The 18441-nt window shown below is 36.1% G+C and overlaps 4 protein-coding genes across 7 annotated transcripts in view; 2 read left to right on the top strand and 2 right to left on the bottom strand.

Moving 5' to 3' along the window:
* The window catches only part of LOC104787330 (myosin-11-like), an 11329-nt gene extending 1317 nt beyond the window's left edge, over nt 1–10012 (top strand). For all 4 annotated transcript variants that reach the window (XM_010512896.2, XM_010512897.2, XM_010512894.2 and 1 more), the window contains exons 4-40: nt 243–600; nt 1157–1285; nt 1375–1518; nt 1598–1743; nt 1826–1982; nt 2074–2132; nt 2225–2384; nt 2462–2611; nt 2691–2827; nt 2899–3045; nt 3124–3225; nt 3309–3366; nt 4118–4219; nt 4299–4336; nt 4407–4533; nt 4636–4806; nt 4899–5030; nt 5145–5254; nt 5347–5407; nt 5506–5683; nt 5838–6043; nt 6147–6266; nt 6428–6526; nt 6629–6850; nt 7079–7218; nt 7374–7485; nt 7584–7631; nt 7734–7988; nt 8103–8258; nt 8336–8530; nt 8617–8760; nt 8868–8938; nt 9034–9190; nt 9285–9341; nt 9419–9499; nt 9592–9674; nt 9770–10012. In XM_010512896.2, the coding sequence (XP_010511198.1) occupies nt 598–600; nt 1157–1285; nt 1375–1518; nt 1598–1743; nt 1826–1982; nt 2074–2132; nt 2225–2384; nt 2462–2611; nt 2691–2827; nt 2899–3045; nt 3124–3225; nt 3309–3366; nt 4118–4219; nt 4299–4336; nt 4407–4533; nt 4636–4806; nt 4899–5030; nt 5145–5254; nt 5347–5407; nt 5506–5683; nt 5838–6043; nt 6147–6266; nt 6428–6526; nt 6629–6850; nt 7079–7218; nt 7374–7485; nt 7584–7631; nt 7734–7988; nt 8103–8258; nt 8336–8530; nt 8617–8760; nt 8868–8938; nt 9034–9190; nt 9285–9341; nt 9419–9499; nt 9592–9674; nt 9770–9893 (4581 nt within the window). In that variant the 5' untranslated portion in view covers nt 243–597 and the 3' untranslated portion in view covers nt 9894–10012. The remainder of the gene's footprint in view (nt 1–242; nt 601–1156; nt 1286–1374; nt 1519–1597; nt 1744–1825; nt 1983–2073; nt 2133–2224; nt 2385–2461; nt 2612–2690; nt 2828–2898; nt 3046–3123; nt 3226–3308; nt 3367–4117; nt 4220–4298; nt 4337–4406; nt 4534–4635; nt 4807–4898; nt 5031–5144; nt 5255–5346; nt 5408–5505; nt 5684–5837; nt 6044–6146; nt 6267–6427; nt 6527–6628; nt 6851–7078; nt 7219–7373; nt 7486–7583; nt 7632–7733; nt 7989–8102; nt 8259–8335; nt 8531–8616; nt 8761–8867; nt 8939–9033; nt 9191–9284; nt 9342–9418; nt 9500–9591; nt 9675–9769) is intronic.
* On the top strand, nt 10120–11196 carry LOC104787329 (NDR1/HIN1-Like protein 3-like). The gene has a single exon (XM_010512893.2). It carries the CDS (start codon nt 10361–10363, stop codon nt 11138–11140), a length of 780 nt encoding a protein of 259 aa, XP_010511195.1. The 5' UTR covers nt 10120–10360; the 3' UTR covers nt 11141–11196.
* Nucleotides 13541–14203, bottom strand: LOC104787328. Its single transcript, XM_010512892.1, has one exon. The coding sequence runs from the start codon at nt 14110–14112 to the stop codon at nt 13726–13728; it is 387 nt and encodes a 128-aa protein (XP_010511194.1). The 5' UTR covers nt 14113–14203; the 3' UTR covers nt 13541–13725.
* Nucleotides 14654–17167, bottom strand: LOC104787327. Its single transcript, XM_010512890.2, has 6 exons — nt 16410–17167; nt 16153–16255; nt 15605–15660; nt 15282–15446; nt 14996–15109; nt 14654–14911 (listed from the first exon to the last, which is right to left on the bottom strand). Exons 1-6 carry the CDS (start codon nt 17031–17033, stop codon nt 14819–14821), a joined length of 1155 nt encoding a protein of 384 aa, XP_010511192.1. The 5' UTR covers nt 17034–17167; the 3' UTR covers nt 14654–14818.

Raw genomic sequence — 18441 nt, 5'->3', positions numbered from 1 at the left:
TTTTTTTTTTTTTTTTTTTTTTTTTAATAAAGATTTTGATTTCTTTTCTTATTTGTTATTAAATAATTATTGCAATTTTCATTTCTCATTTTCTGATTTAAAACTATATATTTGTTTTTAATAAATATATTTCTCTTTCTAAAATATAACTTATTTTTATTTTTAGTTTCACTAAAGTTTTTAACTAAACAAAATCTCTTTTGATTGAGATATATAATAATATATATATATATATATTTTAGAAAAAACGTAGAGAAAGAGAAGGAAGAGAGAGAGAGAAGCGACTCGATTTAGGGCCACGAATTGGCGCGAATCCGTAGGGGAAGAAACACAGAACTCGGCGGCGAAGAAGACTATGGCACTCTCGGAATTTTTCATTCCCTATTCTCTCTTCCTGTTTTTTCGTTTTTTCCCCTCTTTCGATCCATTTCAGTTTTTTACTGATTTGATTTCAGATTTATGGCTGATCCGATTGAGAGTGGTGTTGAATTTGTTGTAATTTCGACGTGTTTCCCAATAATTTGTTAGCTTCCTTGTGTACCAAGTCACTTTCCCCAGATATTTCCCTCATGGAGCATTGGATTTGAAGACTCCAAAATGGTACGTTGTTGATGATTTCTGTTTTATAGTCATCCGTGTTAATTACAAGGAATCAAAATCCGGAATTTTGAGATATCAATCTCAAATCCGAGTTCTCAGTTTTTGATCACTAACATCTAGGCTTGAACAATGAGATTGAGATACCCAACACTAAACACACAGGATTCACTGACCCTGGCCTTAGATTTTGTGTTTTAACTTATTTTCAGGTATAGGTTATTATTGATATTCCATCCAACAGATCTCTAGACATTGATGTATCTATTAGTAGCGTGTAGGCTTGTAAACACTAAAAGACATGGCAAAGTCGAGTGGAAGAAGAACAATGAGATGAAAAAACCAGTATAAACACGCAGTTCACTGGTCCTGACCTTAGATTTTCGTATTTCAGGAAACTTTAGATTTTCAGGTAGCACGACATTAGTGTGTACTCCTTAATTAGCACTTTTCCCTGTTAACATACATTTCAGGATGATACGTTCACCAAAAGCAGTGTATCTTCCTAGTGGTTCAGTTACTTAATGTTGTGGATCAATTTCTTCCTGGTATACTGCAGGGAACTCCAGTTAACATTATTGTAGGCTCTCATGTCTGGATTGAAGAGCCAGATGTGGCTTGGATTGATGGGCTGGTCGAAAAGATCAATGGACAAGATGTTGAGGTTCTGGCAACAAATGGAAAGAAGGCGAGTTAAACACATATTTGAGTTTTCCATATAATTGAAGCCTATTTGTAGTAGGCTGAAGCTAATTTTCAAATTTTTTGTATGTATAGATCACTGCAAAGTTGTCAAAGATATACCCAAAAGACATGGAAGCACCTGCAGGTGGAGTTGATGACATGACAAAACTATCTTACCTGCATGAGCCTGGTGTTCTTCAGAACTTAAAGATCAGATATGAACTTAACGAGATTTATGTTAGTACCTATACTATTCTTTGCTTTTTGGACCATAAGGCTGTGCTTTTCTTGACAGTTTCTATCATTTTCTTGACAGACATACACCGGAAATATCCTTATCGCTATTAATCCATTTCAACGGCTGCCGCACATTTATGATGCCCATATGATGCAACAATACAAAGGAGCTCCATTTGGTGAATTAAGTCCTCATGTTTTTGCAGTGGCTGATGTTGCATACAGGTTTTCTTAATTTTTCAGCTTTGAACCTTTATCATATACTTGTCATTTATGTTATCAGCTGAGACACGATATATACATTCAGGGCAATGATCAACGAGGGCAAAAGCAATTCCATTCTGGTAAGTGGTGAGAGTGGAGCAGGAAAAACTGAAACCACGAAGATGCTTATGAGGTACCTTGCATATCTTGGAGGCCGTGCTGTTACAGAAGGACGCACAGTTGAACAACAAGTTCTTGAAGTATGGTTTTAAATCAGTGTGGACTGTTTTAGATCATGAGTACATTATCTTTCACACACCGTGATAATATGCCTGTAACTTCTGTTTGCAGTCAAATCCTGTCCTTGAGGCCTTTGGTAACGCCAAAACTGTCAGGAACAACAATTCGAGGTGATGTAAACTAATGCATAATTGTGGGGTTTAACATATGTTGCATGGCCTATCATAGTTTTTGAACTGATATTTATTTTGTTTTCTCACAGTCGGTTTGGTAAATTTGTTGAAATCCAATTTGATAAGCAAGGAAGAATATCTGGAGCTGCTGTAAGGACGTATCTTCTAGAGAGGTCTCGTGTCTGTCAGATTTCTGATCCTGAGCGCAACTACCACTGTTTTTATCTCTTATGTGCTGCACCACAGGAGGTAAATTCACCAGGAAGTCTTTGTTAATTCTGAATTGTCATTAAAAAACTCTTGGTATAACATAATAGAACTAGCAGGAGATCGAAAAGTACAAGTTGGGTCACCCAAAGACGTTTCATTACCTGAACCAGTCGAAATGCTTCGAACTTGTTGGTATAAGTGATGCTCATGATTATATTGCGACAAGAAGAGCAATGGATATTGTCGGGATGAGCGAAAAGGAACAGGTAGGCTTGTGTATGAAAGTGATCTTCTGATGCATGTTTAAATGTATTTTGATTTGTCACCCTCTTTATAAATCAACAGGAAGCAATTTTCAGAGTGGTTGCTGCAATTCTTCACATTGGAAACATCGAATTTACCAAGGGAAAGGAAGTGGATTCATCAGTTCCCAAAGACGACAAGGCGAAGTTTCATCTTAACACAGTGGCAGAACTTCTCATGTAAACCCTTCTTCCTGAGAAGATTTGGTGTGTGTTCTCAGTACATGCACTAACTAAAAGTCTTGTTTTAGGTGTGATGTAAAGGCACTTGAAGATGCACTGTGTAAACGTGTTATGGTCACACCTGAGGAAGTTATCAAGAGAAGTCTAGATCCACAGAGTGCGTTAATCAGCAGGGATGGTCTAGCTAAGACTATTTATTCTCGGTTGTTTGATTGGTAAGTGGCTGCTTTAACACTACAAGCATTGGTAATTTACAGGTTTGATTCTAAATGAATGTCTCTAGTTATTTGCAGGTTGGTAGAAAAGATCAATGTCTCAATTGGCCAAGATGCGAATTCTAGATCACTCATTGGGGTCCTTGATATTTATGGGTTCGAGAGCTTTAAAACAAATAGGTAAGGATTTTCTACGCCAAGGTTCAGAACTAAGTATTCCACTACATTTTTTGTGTTCCCCTGCTAATAGGGATCTGCTGCAGTTTCGAACAGTTCTGTATTAATTTCACAAATGAGAAGTTGCAGCAACATTTCAATCAGGTAATATCTTGATTGTAGTTGGAAACCATTTCCCCTTGAGATTCACTGATTAGGCTTTTGGGCNCAGTTCCCAAAGACGACAAGGCGAAGTTTCATCTTAACACAGTGGCAGAACTTCTCATGTAAACCCTTCTTCCTGAGAAGATTTGGTGTGTGTTCTCAGTACATGCACTAACTAAAAGTCTTGTTTTAGGTGTGATGTAAAGGCACTTGAAGATGCACTGTGTAAACGTGTTATGGTCACACCTGAGGAAGTTATCAAGAGAAGTCTAGATCCACAGAGTGCGTTAATCAGCAGGGATGGTCTAGCTAAGACTATTTATTCTCGGTTGTTTGATTGGTAAGTGGCTGCTTTAACACTACAAGCATTGGTAATTTACAGGTTTGATTCTAAATGAATGTCTCTAGTTATTTGCAGGTTGGTAGAAAAGATCAATGTCTCAATTGGCCAAGATGCGAATTCTAGATCACTCATTGGGGTCCTTGATATTTATGGGTTCGAGAGCTTTAAAACAAATAGGTAAGGATTTTCTACGCCAAGGTTCAGAACTAAGTATTCCACTACATTTTTTGTGTTCCCCTGCTAATAGGGATCTGCTGCAGTTTCGAACAGTTCTGTATTAATTTCACAAATGAGAAGTTGCAGCAACATTTCAATCAGGTAATATCTTGATTGTAGTTGGAAACCATTTCCCCTTGAGATTCACTGATTAGGCTTTTGGGCTTTACAAGTTTCTGTTGCTGTTTTCAGCACGTTTTCAAGATGGAACAAGAAGAATACACAAAAGAAGCAATAAATTGGAGCTACATTGAATTTGTGGACAATCAAGATGTTCTTGATCTTATTGAAAAGGTCATTGCTGATCCATATAAAAATTTTGTGGACTCGGAAATAACAATGTAATCTGAATATTTTATTGATCTGTCTGCAGAAACCGGGTGGAATTGTGGCACTCCTTGATGAAGCATGGTAATATTATCATCAACTTGAGTTATGTTCATTATATCATTTTCTAAAAAAATGTCTCGTGGTCCTTCAGTATGTTTCCGAAATCAACCCATGAAACATTTGCGAACAAGCTTTATCAGACTTTTAAGACCCACAAGAGGTTCATCAAGCCAAAACTCTCTCGAACAGATTTTGCTGTTGCTCATTACGCTGGAGAAGTAGGTTCCTTTTCCTTGAAAGATAATTTAACGTTGTACAACAAAAGCTACTATCTTATACGTTTCTTATTAGTACTTCTCCTTTGTGTAATTTCATTTCAGGTCCAGTATCAGTCTGATCTATTTCTGGACAAAAACAAGGATTATGTGATCGCTGAACATCAAGAGTTGTTGGGTGCTTCGAAGTGTCCTTTTGTTGTGGGCCTCTTTCCTCCACTCCCGGAAGAAACATCTAAATCTTCAAAGTTTTCGTCCATTGGCTCTCGCTTTAAGGTAAATAGGCTTTATTCTCTGAGAGTATACTAGTGTCGAGGTTGTTTTCACACAAATGTAAGAAATAAGTTGTGATTTCCCAATTGATGCAGCTGCAACTTCAGCAACTGATGGAAACATTAAACTCTACCGAGCCTCACTACATCAGATGTGTGAAGCCCAATAACCTATTGAAGCCTGCCGTATTTGAGAATGTCAATATCATGCAGCAACTCCGGTGTGGTGTAAGTACAGATGGATAATATTTCCAACTGTGATGTTAATCTAGACATGTATAGTATTAGTGTATTACATATATTTATTTATCACACATATATTGTTCGTTTGTATTCTTATAGGGTGTTTTGGAAGCAATCAGAATCAGTTGTGCGGGGTATCCCACTCGTAAACCTTTCTTTGAGTTCATTAACCGTTTTGGACTTCTATGTCCTGGAGCTCTAGAAGGGAAGTAAGTGAAACATTCCGCTCTGTCAATCCAATTGTATCAGTTATCTTGGAGCTTAAATCAATGTATACCATTCTGACTTGTCCTCTGTACAGCTACGATGAGAAGGCTGCATCAAAAAAGATCTTGGATAATATTGGACTCCAAGGATACCAGGTATTGGTTCTGCAAGTGTCTTTACTTCGTTCAATAATTATCTACAACTCCTGGTGCCATAGAGTATTGCTAATGATTTTACACGTTGGGTAATGCAGATTGGTAAAACTAAGATATTTTTAAGGGCGGGCCAGATGGCTGAACTCGATGCTAGAAGAACTCTGGTTCTTAGTGCTGCTGCCAAAAAAATTCAAAGACGGATACGGACTCATCAGGCCCGAAAACGATTCATTTTACTAAGAGAAGCCACCATATCTCTCCAAGCTTTATGTAGAGGTAAACCATCTGATTCATCTTATACTCTCTTGTTCCTTATCTTGCGTACTTTGTCTCTTCTTCAGAATTTAGAAACGAAAAATCTTCTCATACTTAATGAATGGTTTTCTAGATATAAGATGACTTATAAGTTTTTTCTTTGCCAAAATTATAGGAAGGCTATCGTCCAAAGTTTACGAAAACTTGAGAAGACAAGCTGCTGCTGTGAAGATTCAGAAGAATGCTCGGAGATTACATTCTAGAAAATCATACAAAAACCTCCATGTAGCAGCGCTTGCTGTACAGACAGGTCTAAGAGCAATGAGTGCTTATAACCAATTCCGATTCAGGAAGCAAACAAAGAATGCTACAACTATTCAGGTTTGTATTTTTGTGGGAATTATACATTGGTCAGCTTGTCTAATTGTCGAATTAGCTTTGTATTGGCTGTTTTTTTTTATTGACTCCTGTTATTAATTTGCAGGCTCAGTGGCGTTGTCACAGGGCAACCATGTACTACAAGAAGCTTAAGAAAGGAGTGATCCTGTCGCAGACACTATGGAGAGGCAAACTTGCAAGGAGAGAACTTCGAAAACTCAAAATGGTATGTGAATGTACTTTGTACTTTTTAGGGACTTTGAAGATGAAATGGATTTTTTTCTTTTTTCTTTTTCTAATGGTTTGGGCTGTAGGTAAGCAGCTTATCATGTATGTGATCTTCTAGTTAATTATTCCAAACACACTCAACACTCTTTTTATATTCAGGCTTCAAGGGAAACAGGGGCATTGAAAGAGGCAAAGGATATGCTTGAAAAGAAAGTCGAAGAACTCACATATCGTGCGCAGTTGGAGAAACGCTCAAGGGTATTTGATACAGAAAAGCAATCTATATTGTAAAATATATTTGTTTTCGGTAAGATGATTTTGATCCGAACTTATAATGGAAATTGTCGAATGGTTTCGCAGGTTGACCTGGAAGAAGAAAAGAATCAGGAGATAAAGAAACTGCAGAGTTCATTAGAGGAAATGCGAAAGAAAGTGGAAGAAACAAATGCGCTTCTTGTAAAGGAACGTGAAGCTGCTAAAAAGGCCATTGAAGAAGCACCACCTGTTGTAACAGAAACACAAGTCTTAGTTGAAGATACCCAGAAGATTGAAGCATTGACAGAAGAAGTAGAAGGTCTAAAGGTAATATATACTACCTCCTTGTCCTAACTTAAATTCCACTGGGCCAAATAATGAAGCTAGTTTGATAACTGAATTCTTTAAATACTGCATGCAATGGCAATCAGATGGTTTATCCCTTCCCTTGGCTATGTTGTTGGTATTAACATGCCTGAAGTCAACTCCTAGTGTATTAGAAGCATAGTTACAGATGACTCTATTTAGCATCAGTAACTATTTGTGTTCCAACAGGCTAATCTTGAACAAGAGAAAGAAAGGGCCGATGATGCAGCAAGGAAATTTGATGAAGCTCAAGAGTCTAGTGATGAAAGAAAGAAAAAGTTGGAAGAAACAGAGAAAAAAGCTCAGCAGCTCCAAGAATCAGTGACAAGGTAAGACGATAAAATCATTATTCATAAATTTCTTCCCCTATTAGTAGTAAGAACTAAATAATAGTATAGATCTGGTCCCCATATATTAACATAACCTATAGATTTATGTAAACTCATGACTCCGGTACACTGAAAGTTGTAATTATGATGATCAGGCTGGAGGAAAAATGCAACAATTTAGAATCAGAGAATAAAGTGTTACGACAACAAGCTGTGTCCATTGCACCAAATAAGTTTCTCTCTGGCCGGTCCAGGTCGATTTTACAGGTAGGGATCGTACATTAATAAAAACTATAGACCTTTATTTGTTTTTGTTTTTCTGTCTGAAGTTAATGGTTTCCCATCTGTTCATGAAAACAAAACAGAGAGGTTCAGAGAGTGGTCATCTATCAGTTGATGCAAGGCCAAATTTGGTAAGTACCTCCATATGCCTGAGAAATATAGTCTTGGATGTTTTTGTGGGATTCTTTTAACCGTGTGATTCGCCTATTTGAGTTTCATTTAATTTGAACCAGGATCTGCATAGCCATTCAATAAACCGTAGGGATCCATCTGAAGTGGACGATAAGCCACAGAAATCACTAAATGAGAAGCAGCAAGAAAACCAAGAGCTGCTTATCCGCTGCATCGTTCAACACTTGGGTTTCCAAGGGAACCGACCTGTTACGGCATGTATTATATACAAATGCTTATTGCAATGGCGGTCATTTGAAGTTGAAAGAACTAGTGTCTTTGATAGGATCATTCAGACAATAGGACAAGCTATTGAGGTTAGTTTGAGCTACTTTACTTTTTAGGGACACAAAAATAAAAGTTACTGATTTTGGATTCAGTTGACTATTGCAAATGTTTTGGAATGAAAATTGCATCTTTTCTCATTTCAGACGCAAGATAACAACAACGTACTAGCATATTGGTTATCCAATGCCTCGACATTGCTTTTACTCCTCCAACGCACACTTAAAGCTAGTGGGGCAGCAGGATTGGCTCCACAGCGCCGCCGCTCATCTTCTGCGACTCTCTTTGGAAGGATGACTCAGGTATGTGTGTGTAACTTACTAATATATATACTTCATCATATCCAAGTTTTAACTTGTCAATGTCAACCTTTCTCTAGAGCTTTCGTGGAACACCCCAAGGTGTGAATCTTGCCATGATAAACGGTGGAGTGGATACCTTAAGGCAAGTTGAGGCGAAATACCCAGCTCTACTCTTCAAGCAGCAGCTAACAGCTTATGTTGAAAAGATATATGGAATGATTCGTGATAATTTAAAGAAAGAGATTTCTCCACTCCTTGGACTGTGTATTCAGGTATATATGGCAATGTGGTTACAAATACAAGCAATGGTGCTTTCTTTTGCTGAATTTAAAGATTTTCTGTCGATTACATAAAATAGGCACCAAGAACATCAAGGGCGAGTCTGGTGAAAGGAGCATCTCGTTCCGTGGGCAACACTGCAGCTCAGCAAGCATTGATCGCCCACTGGCAAGGAATTGTAAAGAGCCTTACAAACTTCCTGAACACTCTTAAATCGAACCATGTGAGTCACTATTCTAGCCATTTCAAATTTTTTTTTAAAATGAAAAAAAAAAAAAAGATCTGAAAGATTCCATGACTTCAACTCATGTCATGGACTTTTTTCCTCAGGTTCCTCCATTCTTGGTCCGGAAGGTGTTTACGCAGATATTCTCATTCATCAATGTTCAACTGTTTAACAGGTTTTTCCCGTTGATTACCATCTCATTCTCATCTGATGTCTTGTACATTACCCTTTTTGTATATTGATAAAGAAATTCTCATATCGTCTTTACAGCCTTTTGTTAAGGCGGGAGTGTTGTTCATTTAGCAATGGGGAATACGTAAAAGCAGGATTGGCTGAATTGGAGCACTGGTGTTACAAGGCAACAGATGAGTATGCGGGTTCTTCTTGGGATGAGCTGAAGCATATCAGACAGGCCATCGGGTTTCTGGTACCTCTTCCATGATATGCTATAAACTTAAGAGTCAGTCTCTATGTGGGTAAAATCCAAAATGAAGTAATTAATGTTGGTAATACAAATGCAGGTCATACACCAAAAACCTAAAAAAACCTTGGACGAGATAAGTCATGATCTGTGTCCGGTAAGTGGATGAGTTGTTTGATATTAGGAAGAAATTAAGTACGGATGTTGAAGAAACAAAGTTAATACTGCTTGCAGGTGCTCAGCATACAACAGCTATACCGAATAAGTACCATGTACTGGGACGACAAGTATGGAACTCATAGCGTATCCCCAGACGTAAGTTTTTTAAATCTGCTTTCATCGATATGATTATACATGAAAGATACCAAATGTTTCAGTAACCTTTTTGGTGTATCTATATATGGTAGGTGATAGCAAATATGAGGGTACTAATGACAGAAGATTCAAACAATGCTGTTAGTAACTCTTTTCTATTGGATGACGATTCCAGGTGAGTAATCTCATTTATTTAACCAGAATATGTTAATTTGTTTGTTCTTTAAGTATGAATGTTAAATGATGGGTTTTGTATTTGTTTGTTGGTAGTATTCCTTTCTCGGTTGATGATTTGTCGAAATCGATGGAGCGGATAGAGATCGGAGATGTAGAACCACCACCGCTCATCCGGGAGAATTCTGGGTTTAGCTTTCTATTGCCATGTTCTGACTGATAAAATGAATTGGTTTCAATAAGTTTACACCATCACTGTGTAGCTTTGATAATCCTTCTGTTTTGAATAGAGGTATCAATAAGTTCAACTTTGAGATTATATAATTCACACTTTTTAAAGGAGGTCTAAAAGGGATTTGGACTACTCTACTCGTAGGTTGTGCCAAACTAAGATATACATTATTGTTAGGAAAAAAAAACTAGTAGAATGCACCGCCACATATCTCTAGTAAGTAACATACATATGTACAGTGTAGTAGATGTGTCATCATCCTAACTAAACCAATATAGTTTTTGGTTTTGTATTTATCTAATTAAATACTACAAGATTACAGTAACTGTTGAACAACCTCTAGTCTCTTTAATATGTCGTCTCCGATTAAATTCAACGTTATAGGTGAGGAAGGTAAGATGTTGGTAAAAGTCATGCATGTAAACAACTTCACAACACATTAATTTGAATATAAAATGGTATACATAAATACATGTTGGTGCATTAGTATTACTAAATACATTAGAGCAATGGGAGATCATCAACAAAAAGTTCATCCGGTTCTTCAAATGGAAACTAACAAGACGACCACAACAGCACCAGCAGCTCCAAGAAAGACAGAGCTGCTTCCGATTCAACGGCCTGTTACGCCTCCTGCGATGCGTAGTAAGAAAGGAAATCTCTGCTGCAAAATATTCTGTTGGGTGCTAAGCCTTCTAGCCATTGCATTGATCGCGTTAGCAATTGGGGTTGCGGTTGTATACTTTGTCTTCCACCCTAAACTCCCGCGTTACGAAGTAAACAGTTTACGAGTTACCAACCTCGGGATCAATTTAGACCTCTCTCTCTCCGCGGAGTTTAGAGTCGAGATCACAGCTCGTAATCCCAACAAAAAAATCGGCATTTATTACGAAAAAGGAGGACATATCGGTGTGTGGTACGACAAGACAAAGCTCTGCGAGGGGCCTATACCGAGGTTTTATCAAGGGCATCGCAATGTGACTAAACTAAATGTGGTTCTAACAGGAAGAGCGCAAGCCGGGAACACTGTCTTGTCGGCATTGCAGCAGCAGCAACAGACTGGACGTGTGCCGTTAGATCTTAAAGTGGATGCACCTGTTGCCGTAAAACTCGGAAAATTGAAGATGAAAAAGATTCGGATATTGGGGAATTGTAAGCTTGTTGTTGATAGTTTATCAACAAACAATAATATCAACATCAAAGCTAGTGATTGCAGTTTTAGGGTCAAACTCTGAGATGTTCTTAGTTTTATGCTTTTTACTGTTTATTGGTGTGGGCTCTATTCATCATTTTCGTATACGCATTTGATTCATCATTATTTTGAATTTCTGGTTTTAAGCTAATAAGATCGAAATAGTAAAAGTTGTGTGAAATTTAAGAACCCAAAAATTATTTTAAGATAACAAAACAAGTTAGTAACACGAAACATACATGAGACGAAAATACATGGCTGTTCTAATGTCACAACTTGTACTATTTTAGATATATATATATATATATATTGTTCATGTGCAACTTGTAAAAGGGCTAAAGAACTTCACTTTTCTTGGCATTTTTCGTGTTAAATGGAATCGACAATTAACAAAAGAAAGTAACGGACATGATACTGGCAAGATGTAATAATCCACTTTTGTCTATGAAAGGTGGCTATGACAAGTGTCTTGTTTCCAAGTGTGATTCTGTTTTTTTTCTTCTTTTCTCAACATTCAAACCCAATAAAATACTAGTTTATCGCATATGACTCTCTTCTATTTAAAATGTACCTACTAACTTTTACATGAGAAAACCAGAAACTTCGCATATTTCGCAAGTTTATCCCTCAAGGAATATATCGAACACTAAAATGTGGTTTTTAACCAAAATAAAAATAAAAATTATTATGATTCATTTCACCCATAATTTTGGAGATGGATTCAATAACATCATTAACAATGCCATATATATGACTGAGCATTACAAATAAAAGCAACAAAAATGCTAATCAAATTTTGTTTAAATAAAAAAACTCAGAAATTCAAAACGATTTCGAGGTTACTTCATCCCAAAGTTATAGAAATTACAATGTTATCTTTAATCAATCAACAACATTAAGGGGGGTGTATTGAAACTATGATTTTGGAAGATTTGATGGGATTTAGAAAATTTGGAATTTTGAAAGATTTTAGGGAAGTTGATATGATTTATTGTAAAATTCTTTCAAATCCCACATAAAACCATGAGATTTGGATTTCTTTCTTTTTAACTAAACAAATCCCACCTAAATCCTCCAGAATCTCAAAAATCATTAAAATCTAATGGGGGTGTATTGAACTTGATATTCTTAGAGATTTGCTGGGATTTTAATATTTTAGAATTTTGAGAGATTTGACTGTAATTTTAGGAGATTTGATTATTGAATTTAGAATTTTAGGATTTGTTGAGATTTGAGAACTGGAATTTAGTGAGATTTGATTACTAAATTTTAGGTGATTTTAGGATATTTATATGGTAAAAAAAAAAGAGAGATTGTAATGATCACGTTTGTTGGCAAAGACAAGAAAAACTGCACCTCATATAATGATCAATGTCTGACAAATATCTAAAGAATATGTTGTTGTTTCTGTTTTCAGTTATGTTATTTGATTAAAGTGATAGAATAGTTGAAAGAATTAAAGTAGGTATCGAAGCATTTGATGTTTGAGAAAAAAAATATGTGAAATTCGATGTGGTAAACATTTTCATGAACCTGGAAGTTTCAGGAATAAAAGAAAGTACATGATGTCTCCCTCTTTATCTCTATATAATAGAACTATTCAGTTTTATTATACGTTAACCACCTGCTCAAGAATTGTCTGCAGAAGATACTCAATGAGAGTAAAAAAACAAGAGAAAAAGCAAGAAAAGAGCGATGCACAGACTAAACCCAGATGTGGACATTCTTTTTCGGAGAAAAGAGTGATTCTTTTGACCAAATTAAGCTTCCCACTTCGAGCACTTAAAGGTTGTGACCGTCACCGTCGACGGCTCAGCTCCGAAGGTGGCCGAGAGAACATCTTGAATTGCAGTTATTGAATGATGGGCTCTAAGACAAATTTGGGATTTTTTTTCTTGATGTATGTATTTGAGAGAAAGAGAGAGAGAGTAGGAGAAGACAAGTTGCAAAGATGGAGTCATGGTCCATGGAGGAGGTATTTTCAAAAAACATTGTAATTGCTTCGCAGCTTTTTTTTATAAAAGTCTTCTAAAGTTTCACCTTTATAGGTGGGATTTGTAAATCATATTTTTGAACTAAAAATATTAGAAAAGTCTCCCAGAATCCCAATCATAAGTTTTTTAAAAACAATTTGTGATATTTTGAATAACAGTATATTTGAAGTGAGATTTGTAAATTATTAATTGAATAACAAGAGATTGTAAATGATTTTAAATGGTTTTTATAAATTTCACATTGAATAACATAGGATTTCAGATGATTTTTAAAAATCATCAATTAAATAACAGAGGATTTCAGAATACTCCAAAATCTCTTAAAATATCAAATTCAATACACCCCCCTAAATCCACAAACTATTTTGAATAACAGTAGATTTTAAAGTAGATTTTTAAATCATCAGTTCAATAACAGTGGATTTTAATAGACTTTTTAAAATACATGATTGAATAACATAGGATTTGTAAGTTTCACACAAATCACTTAAAATGTCAAGTTGAATACACCCCCTAAATTCCCAATTCCAAATCTCAAATACACACACATAAACCCAAGTTATAAAAAAAAAAAAATATATATTTTCTTTCTAAAATGCTTGCTTAATAATAAGATTCTCATCATTTTATCACATCACTTGCCTTGTTGGTCAGATTCATGATGAACAGCTTTCATAATCAACCCGTCGTTATGCACAACCATAATCACCGGCGAGTTTCCGATTCCTCTCGCCATCGCCGTCAGTATCTCCGCAACCAAATCCCTAAACTTCTCGGGAACCAGATCTTCACCAAACCTCTCGAATATCGCCTTGTACACGTTATCCGTCTCTTCCCCGGACGCGACTTCGGATTCAACAGCCACCACGTGGTTGAGACCTTGCCGGAGCTCCGATGGAGACAATGTTCCGTTTTTGTCTAGATCTAGAATCCGGAAATAGTCATCCATGATTGATTCGAATGATTTTGTATCGGAGACGAATCCGATGAGAGTTTTGCTCGTCAATACCGTTTCGATCATCCTTGCCTTGAGATCTGAAATTTGAAAAAAAGTCTCTCTTTTTTTTTTTTTTTCTCTTTTGTTGTCAAGTTTGAAGTTTTTTTATTTTTCTTTATTGTTTTGGTTTTAACTTTTAATGGTGTGGTATTGGTTATATATATATATATGTTGCGTGCATGTTTTTTTGCCTCGGAGAATATAAATGTCCGGCCTGGTGCAAATATAAGCTACCTTTTTAATTTTTATTTTTATTTTTTTATTAAATGTTTAAATGGTATTTTCTGATCATTAAGACATGTCTTCACATTTACAGATTTGCTTGCATATCCACCATTTGTTTTTGGAGATGATTTTATATGTTGAGTATTATTATGAACTCTTTAAGACTTTAACCTATAGATTATGTGGGATGTATTTTGTTTAATCTCATGATAGTTAAAAAAAATGATCACCTATAAATTTGAATTTGGTTTAACGTCATATCTAACCTATCTCAGATAAATGTGACAAATGTATAATTTGGCTTAGGTAGATTATAGAGTCTTTATTTAAGATGTTTAGATTTTACTTTACAAAAGCCGAGAGAGATTATGAACTCTGTCGCTTAGATTCGTAATTGCCTTCATTGCCTGTTTCTGTAACCAGTCGGTCATAGATGGTGTGTTTACACTTTACAGAGAGTAACATCTAACCAGAGATTGGTTCTATTTGGTTTTACGAGAAAATTTTACAAAGGCCTCAAAAGTGGGTAATCTTCAAGTAGTTCCCTTTCTGACAAAGCGTCAGCCTCGTTCTGCGGTGTCCACAGTACTTCTACTGCCTGCAACATTTTGGTTTCACATCTTTCATTTACTACTAAACCTTTCCCATGAGTAAGTCAACTTACGGATACAAAATCTCTTACCATCATTTTGCTTCTTGGTATCGACCCGAGTTTCTGTAAGGCTTCCTTTAGATCTATAGTTCCATTTATTGGCGGCAGTTTATGTATACCCTCTGCAGCCACCAAGATGGTTACCTAAACATGTTACAAAACTTCCGGTCAAACAATTACCAAACCAAAGTGCAACAACCTAAAATATTGTAAGAAAACACATGCACTATCTTTTTGGGGAATAGCCTTCTAGACCCGGTTTAGCTGTGTTTCCCTATCCAACTAAATGTTCAACTCAGAGTTTGAATAAGTTTACCACGATATATTCATTGCTGAAACCGCTAGCTTTCCGAATCTTTGAGCTTTGTCTCTTTATGCTATTCACGTTTACAAGTGTCTCTTCATCAAAATTTCCCCGTTCTTCAATTGAGAGTTGATTAAATCGCTTTTCTCCCTTTTCTATACTCGGCTTCACATCCACCTGAAAGTAGATGATACAGACAAAGTGGTTAGGTACTAAGGTTCTCTTTTGAATCTATGAATGATCCTAGAATTATTAGCCCATGTAATGAATGAAGCAGGATAATATGGTGAATACAAGAGCATGCACATCACTCAGGAAAGACTCAGTAGACTTACTGATGAATAACAGGAGATGCAGTAGTCAGGGTGCCTCAGCAACGCCAGTGTTGCCTCTGTAAGACACAGAAAACTGAGTTGCATGAAATACAGCAGAACCAAACAGATAACAAGTGAAAAGAGAAGCATCAATAATGATGCAAAAGCAAGCAGGTTAGAAAGATTCGTAATTCCTAAAACTATCTTAACTGAGAACACAATACTGAACCAGAATCCTGAAATAAAGGTTTTGGTATGCAAGCAATATGTTAGACACAGGTCAGTATATATCACAACACCAAAAAAATAATAAATTTTGCTAAAAGCCAAATTAGCTTTAACAGAGCTATTTCTAATTGATGAATCTATCTCCTAGGTTTTCATTTCATCAGAGTTGAACAACACATTCGGCAGAAACACACAAAAAAAACAAGATAGTGCCACAAGTAAATAAGATTAAAGCTGCGAAGAAAACACCTACAAAATCTGGATTCTAGAAAGAAAAGGAAACGTCTTAAACATTTGTTCACATATATAACGGACAAGATAAATGGTTAAGAATAAGTTACCGGTTAAAACATAGCTCAGACCCTCTGGAGTGGATGTATCTGCACTTTCAGCAAGACGATTAAAATCTTGTTGTAGTGTCCTCCCCAAACCCAACAACCCCACCTAAGGACAGATGCAAAATTCTCAATCTTAGCACATTCTCAGTCTCATATATATATATATATATATATATATTATTGAGAATGAATAAATAATAGCGTTCATAACTATAGAGAGAAATCGATCGTAGTAACTTGTAAAGAGAAATGATTCTCACCTGTAGCTTAATGACGCTAGTTTTCTGAGTATCGGTTAAAATGCTATCATCCTGTGAGCGATCTGAGAGGAACCCAGAGACCAAAACAAAGGCAGCGAAACCAACCAGAATCAAAGAAAAGCTCGAAAACCCACCAAACCCAAAACCAACGGCCGGACCCATAAAACCCCCACCGAACGGTGACGACGGACCATAGTACGGAGCGGAATACGAGAAGCTCGGATTCGATGTTCGCGGCACAGAATACGATTGCGAAGAAGAGCTCCGAGACCTCGAGGAGAAGGAGTTACCACCAATTCTACCACCAGACGCAGCTAAAGCCGTATTAGGATCATAGAACAAAAGCAAACCAAGCAAAACCGCAGCTATAGCTGGTTTCTTCAAAGAATCTAACGCTTTCTTGACCTGAACCACGATTTGTTCAAATGGATTCGAATCGGATCTCAAATCTGAGTCCGAACTCGTCGACTGTTTGTATTTGACGGAGATTTGGAAACGAATCGAGTTTGATCTCCGTTGAGGTTTGGAGTAGAGAAGAACACCACTGCGATTACGAGGCTTTTGCATATATGATGGAAGAGGCTGATTCCATTGAAGTGGAGTTAATTCAAGTAAGGTCGCCATGATCGAATTCAAGGAGGATGATGATGAATTTTGGATTTTGGTGGAAATCGATCGCTAGGGTTTATGTGGTGAACATTTGGGGGAAGAAGACCATAAAAGACGAGAAAAATAGAGTATATATTTGGAGGGAGATTTTTTTTTTTCCTGTGATTTTTTAGGATAAAAGTAGTAAATTAGAGATTATGGTTGTTTTTGCTTGCAGTCGGTTATTCCCTCAAACCGGTTTACAAGTATCGACATTTCTGTGGTGAAAGAAAACAAATTTTGGACTTTGGCACTTATTTTGATAAAAAGAAAACAAAACTGAATGTGCGGTTACCATTCGGATCACCAGAAGTCGAATAATCATAGCACTTCAACAGCAGATTTTAGAGAATCATAATTACAATATTTTATGGTGAAAGATGGGTCGCCAAGAAAGATCAGAGTAATAATTTTCTTTACTGATAGGATTCAATCAAGATCTGATAGATCTATTTAGACGTATATAACAAATCTCAAGACCAAAAGAGTAGCCGCATAAAGCTCATCTAATACGAGATATGGCATTACGTATCATACGATGAAGCCCAAAACCTCTTCTTAGTCGGTTATTTAGACTAGATTGTTACTGTCTTTTATCATTGAACTAATGTTTTGGTATTTTTACTTATTTTAGCATAAGTCGGTTGTAAGGGTTTTTCTATATAAAGATACTCAATGATCAATAAGAAAGCATCTTCCAACATCTATATTATTATTTGAACAATATTTGAAGGTTCACCCCTCCATTCACCCCCTTATAAAATAAGTAAATAAAATCTGTATATATTATTATAAAATTAAAAATCTTAAACCGCTCTTTAATAAACCCAAACCGACATATATAAAATCTAAACTCTAACCATCTCATTTGTGAACCCAAACCGATATATAATTTCGTTCTACTTGTAAAATCTAAACTCTAACCATCTCATTTGTGAACCCAAGCCGACATATAATTTCGTTTGAATTGTGAAATCTAAACCCTAACATCTCATTTGTGAACCCAAACCGACATATAATTTTGTTCTACTTGTAAAATCTAAACCCTAACCATCTCATTTGTGAACCCAAACCGACATATAATTTCGTTATAATTGTAAAATCTAAACCCTAACCAGCTCATTTGTAAATCCAAACCGACATATAATTACGTTTGAATTGTAAAATCTAAACTCTAACCACTTCATTTGTAAACCCAAACCGATAAATAATTTTATTCTAATTTTAAAAATCTAAACCAAGCCAATATTATCTTTCCTTAATTAAAAGTATGCAGAATTTGTTTCCTTATTTAGTTTGCTTTTTAATTTAGTTTTGATTTATTTTTTAAATAAAATATTAGATGGAAGATTCTGATTGGCTGAGAGAAGAGGGGGTGAATGGA

Source organism: Camelina sativa, chromosome 5 (genome assembly GCF_000633955.1).
Source record: "Camelina sativa cultivar DH55 chromosome 5, Cs, whole genome shotgun sequence".
Taxonomy (NCBI): Eukaryota; Viridiplantae; Streptophyta; class Magnoliopsida; order Brassicales; family Brassicaceae; genus Camelina; species Camelina sativa.
Note: the sequence above shows the minus strand (reverse complement) of the source record. Positions and strands in the feature narration are given on the sequence as shown.

Coding starts and splice junctions, on each gene's coding strand:
- LOC104787329 (XM_010512893.2), top strand. CDS start 10,361: ATGGTATACATAAATACATGTTGGTGCATTAGTATTACTAAATACATT.
- LOC104787328 (XM_010512892.1), bottom strand. CDS start 14,112: ATGATCGAAACGGTATTGACGAGCAAAACTCTCATCGGATTCGTCTCC.
- LOC104787327 (XM_010512890.2), bottom strand. CDS start 17,033: ATGGCGACCTTACTTGAATTAACTCCACTTCAATGGAATCAGCCTCTT. Junction 16,256..16,409: donor CTAGCGTCATTAAGCTACAG/GTGAGAATCATT, acceptor ATCTGTCCTTAG/GTGGGGTTGTTGGGTTTGGG. Junction 14,912..14,995: donor TACCAAGAAGCAAAATGATG/GTAAGAGATTTT, acceptor AAAATGTTGCAG/GCAGTAGAAGTACTGTGGAC.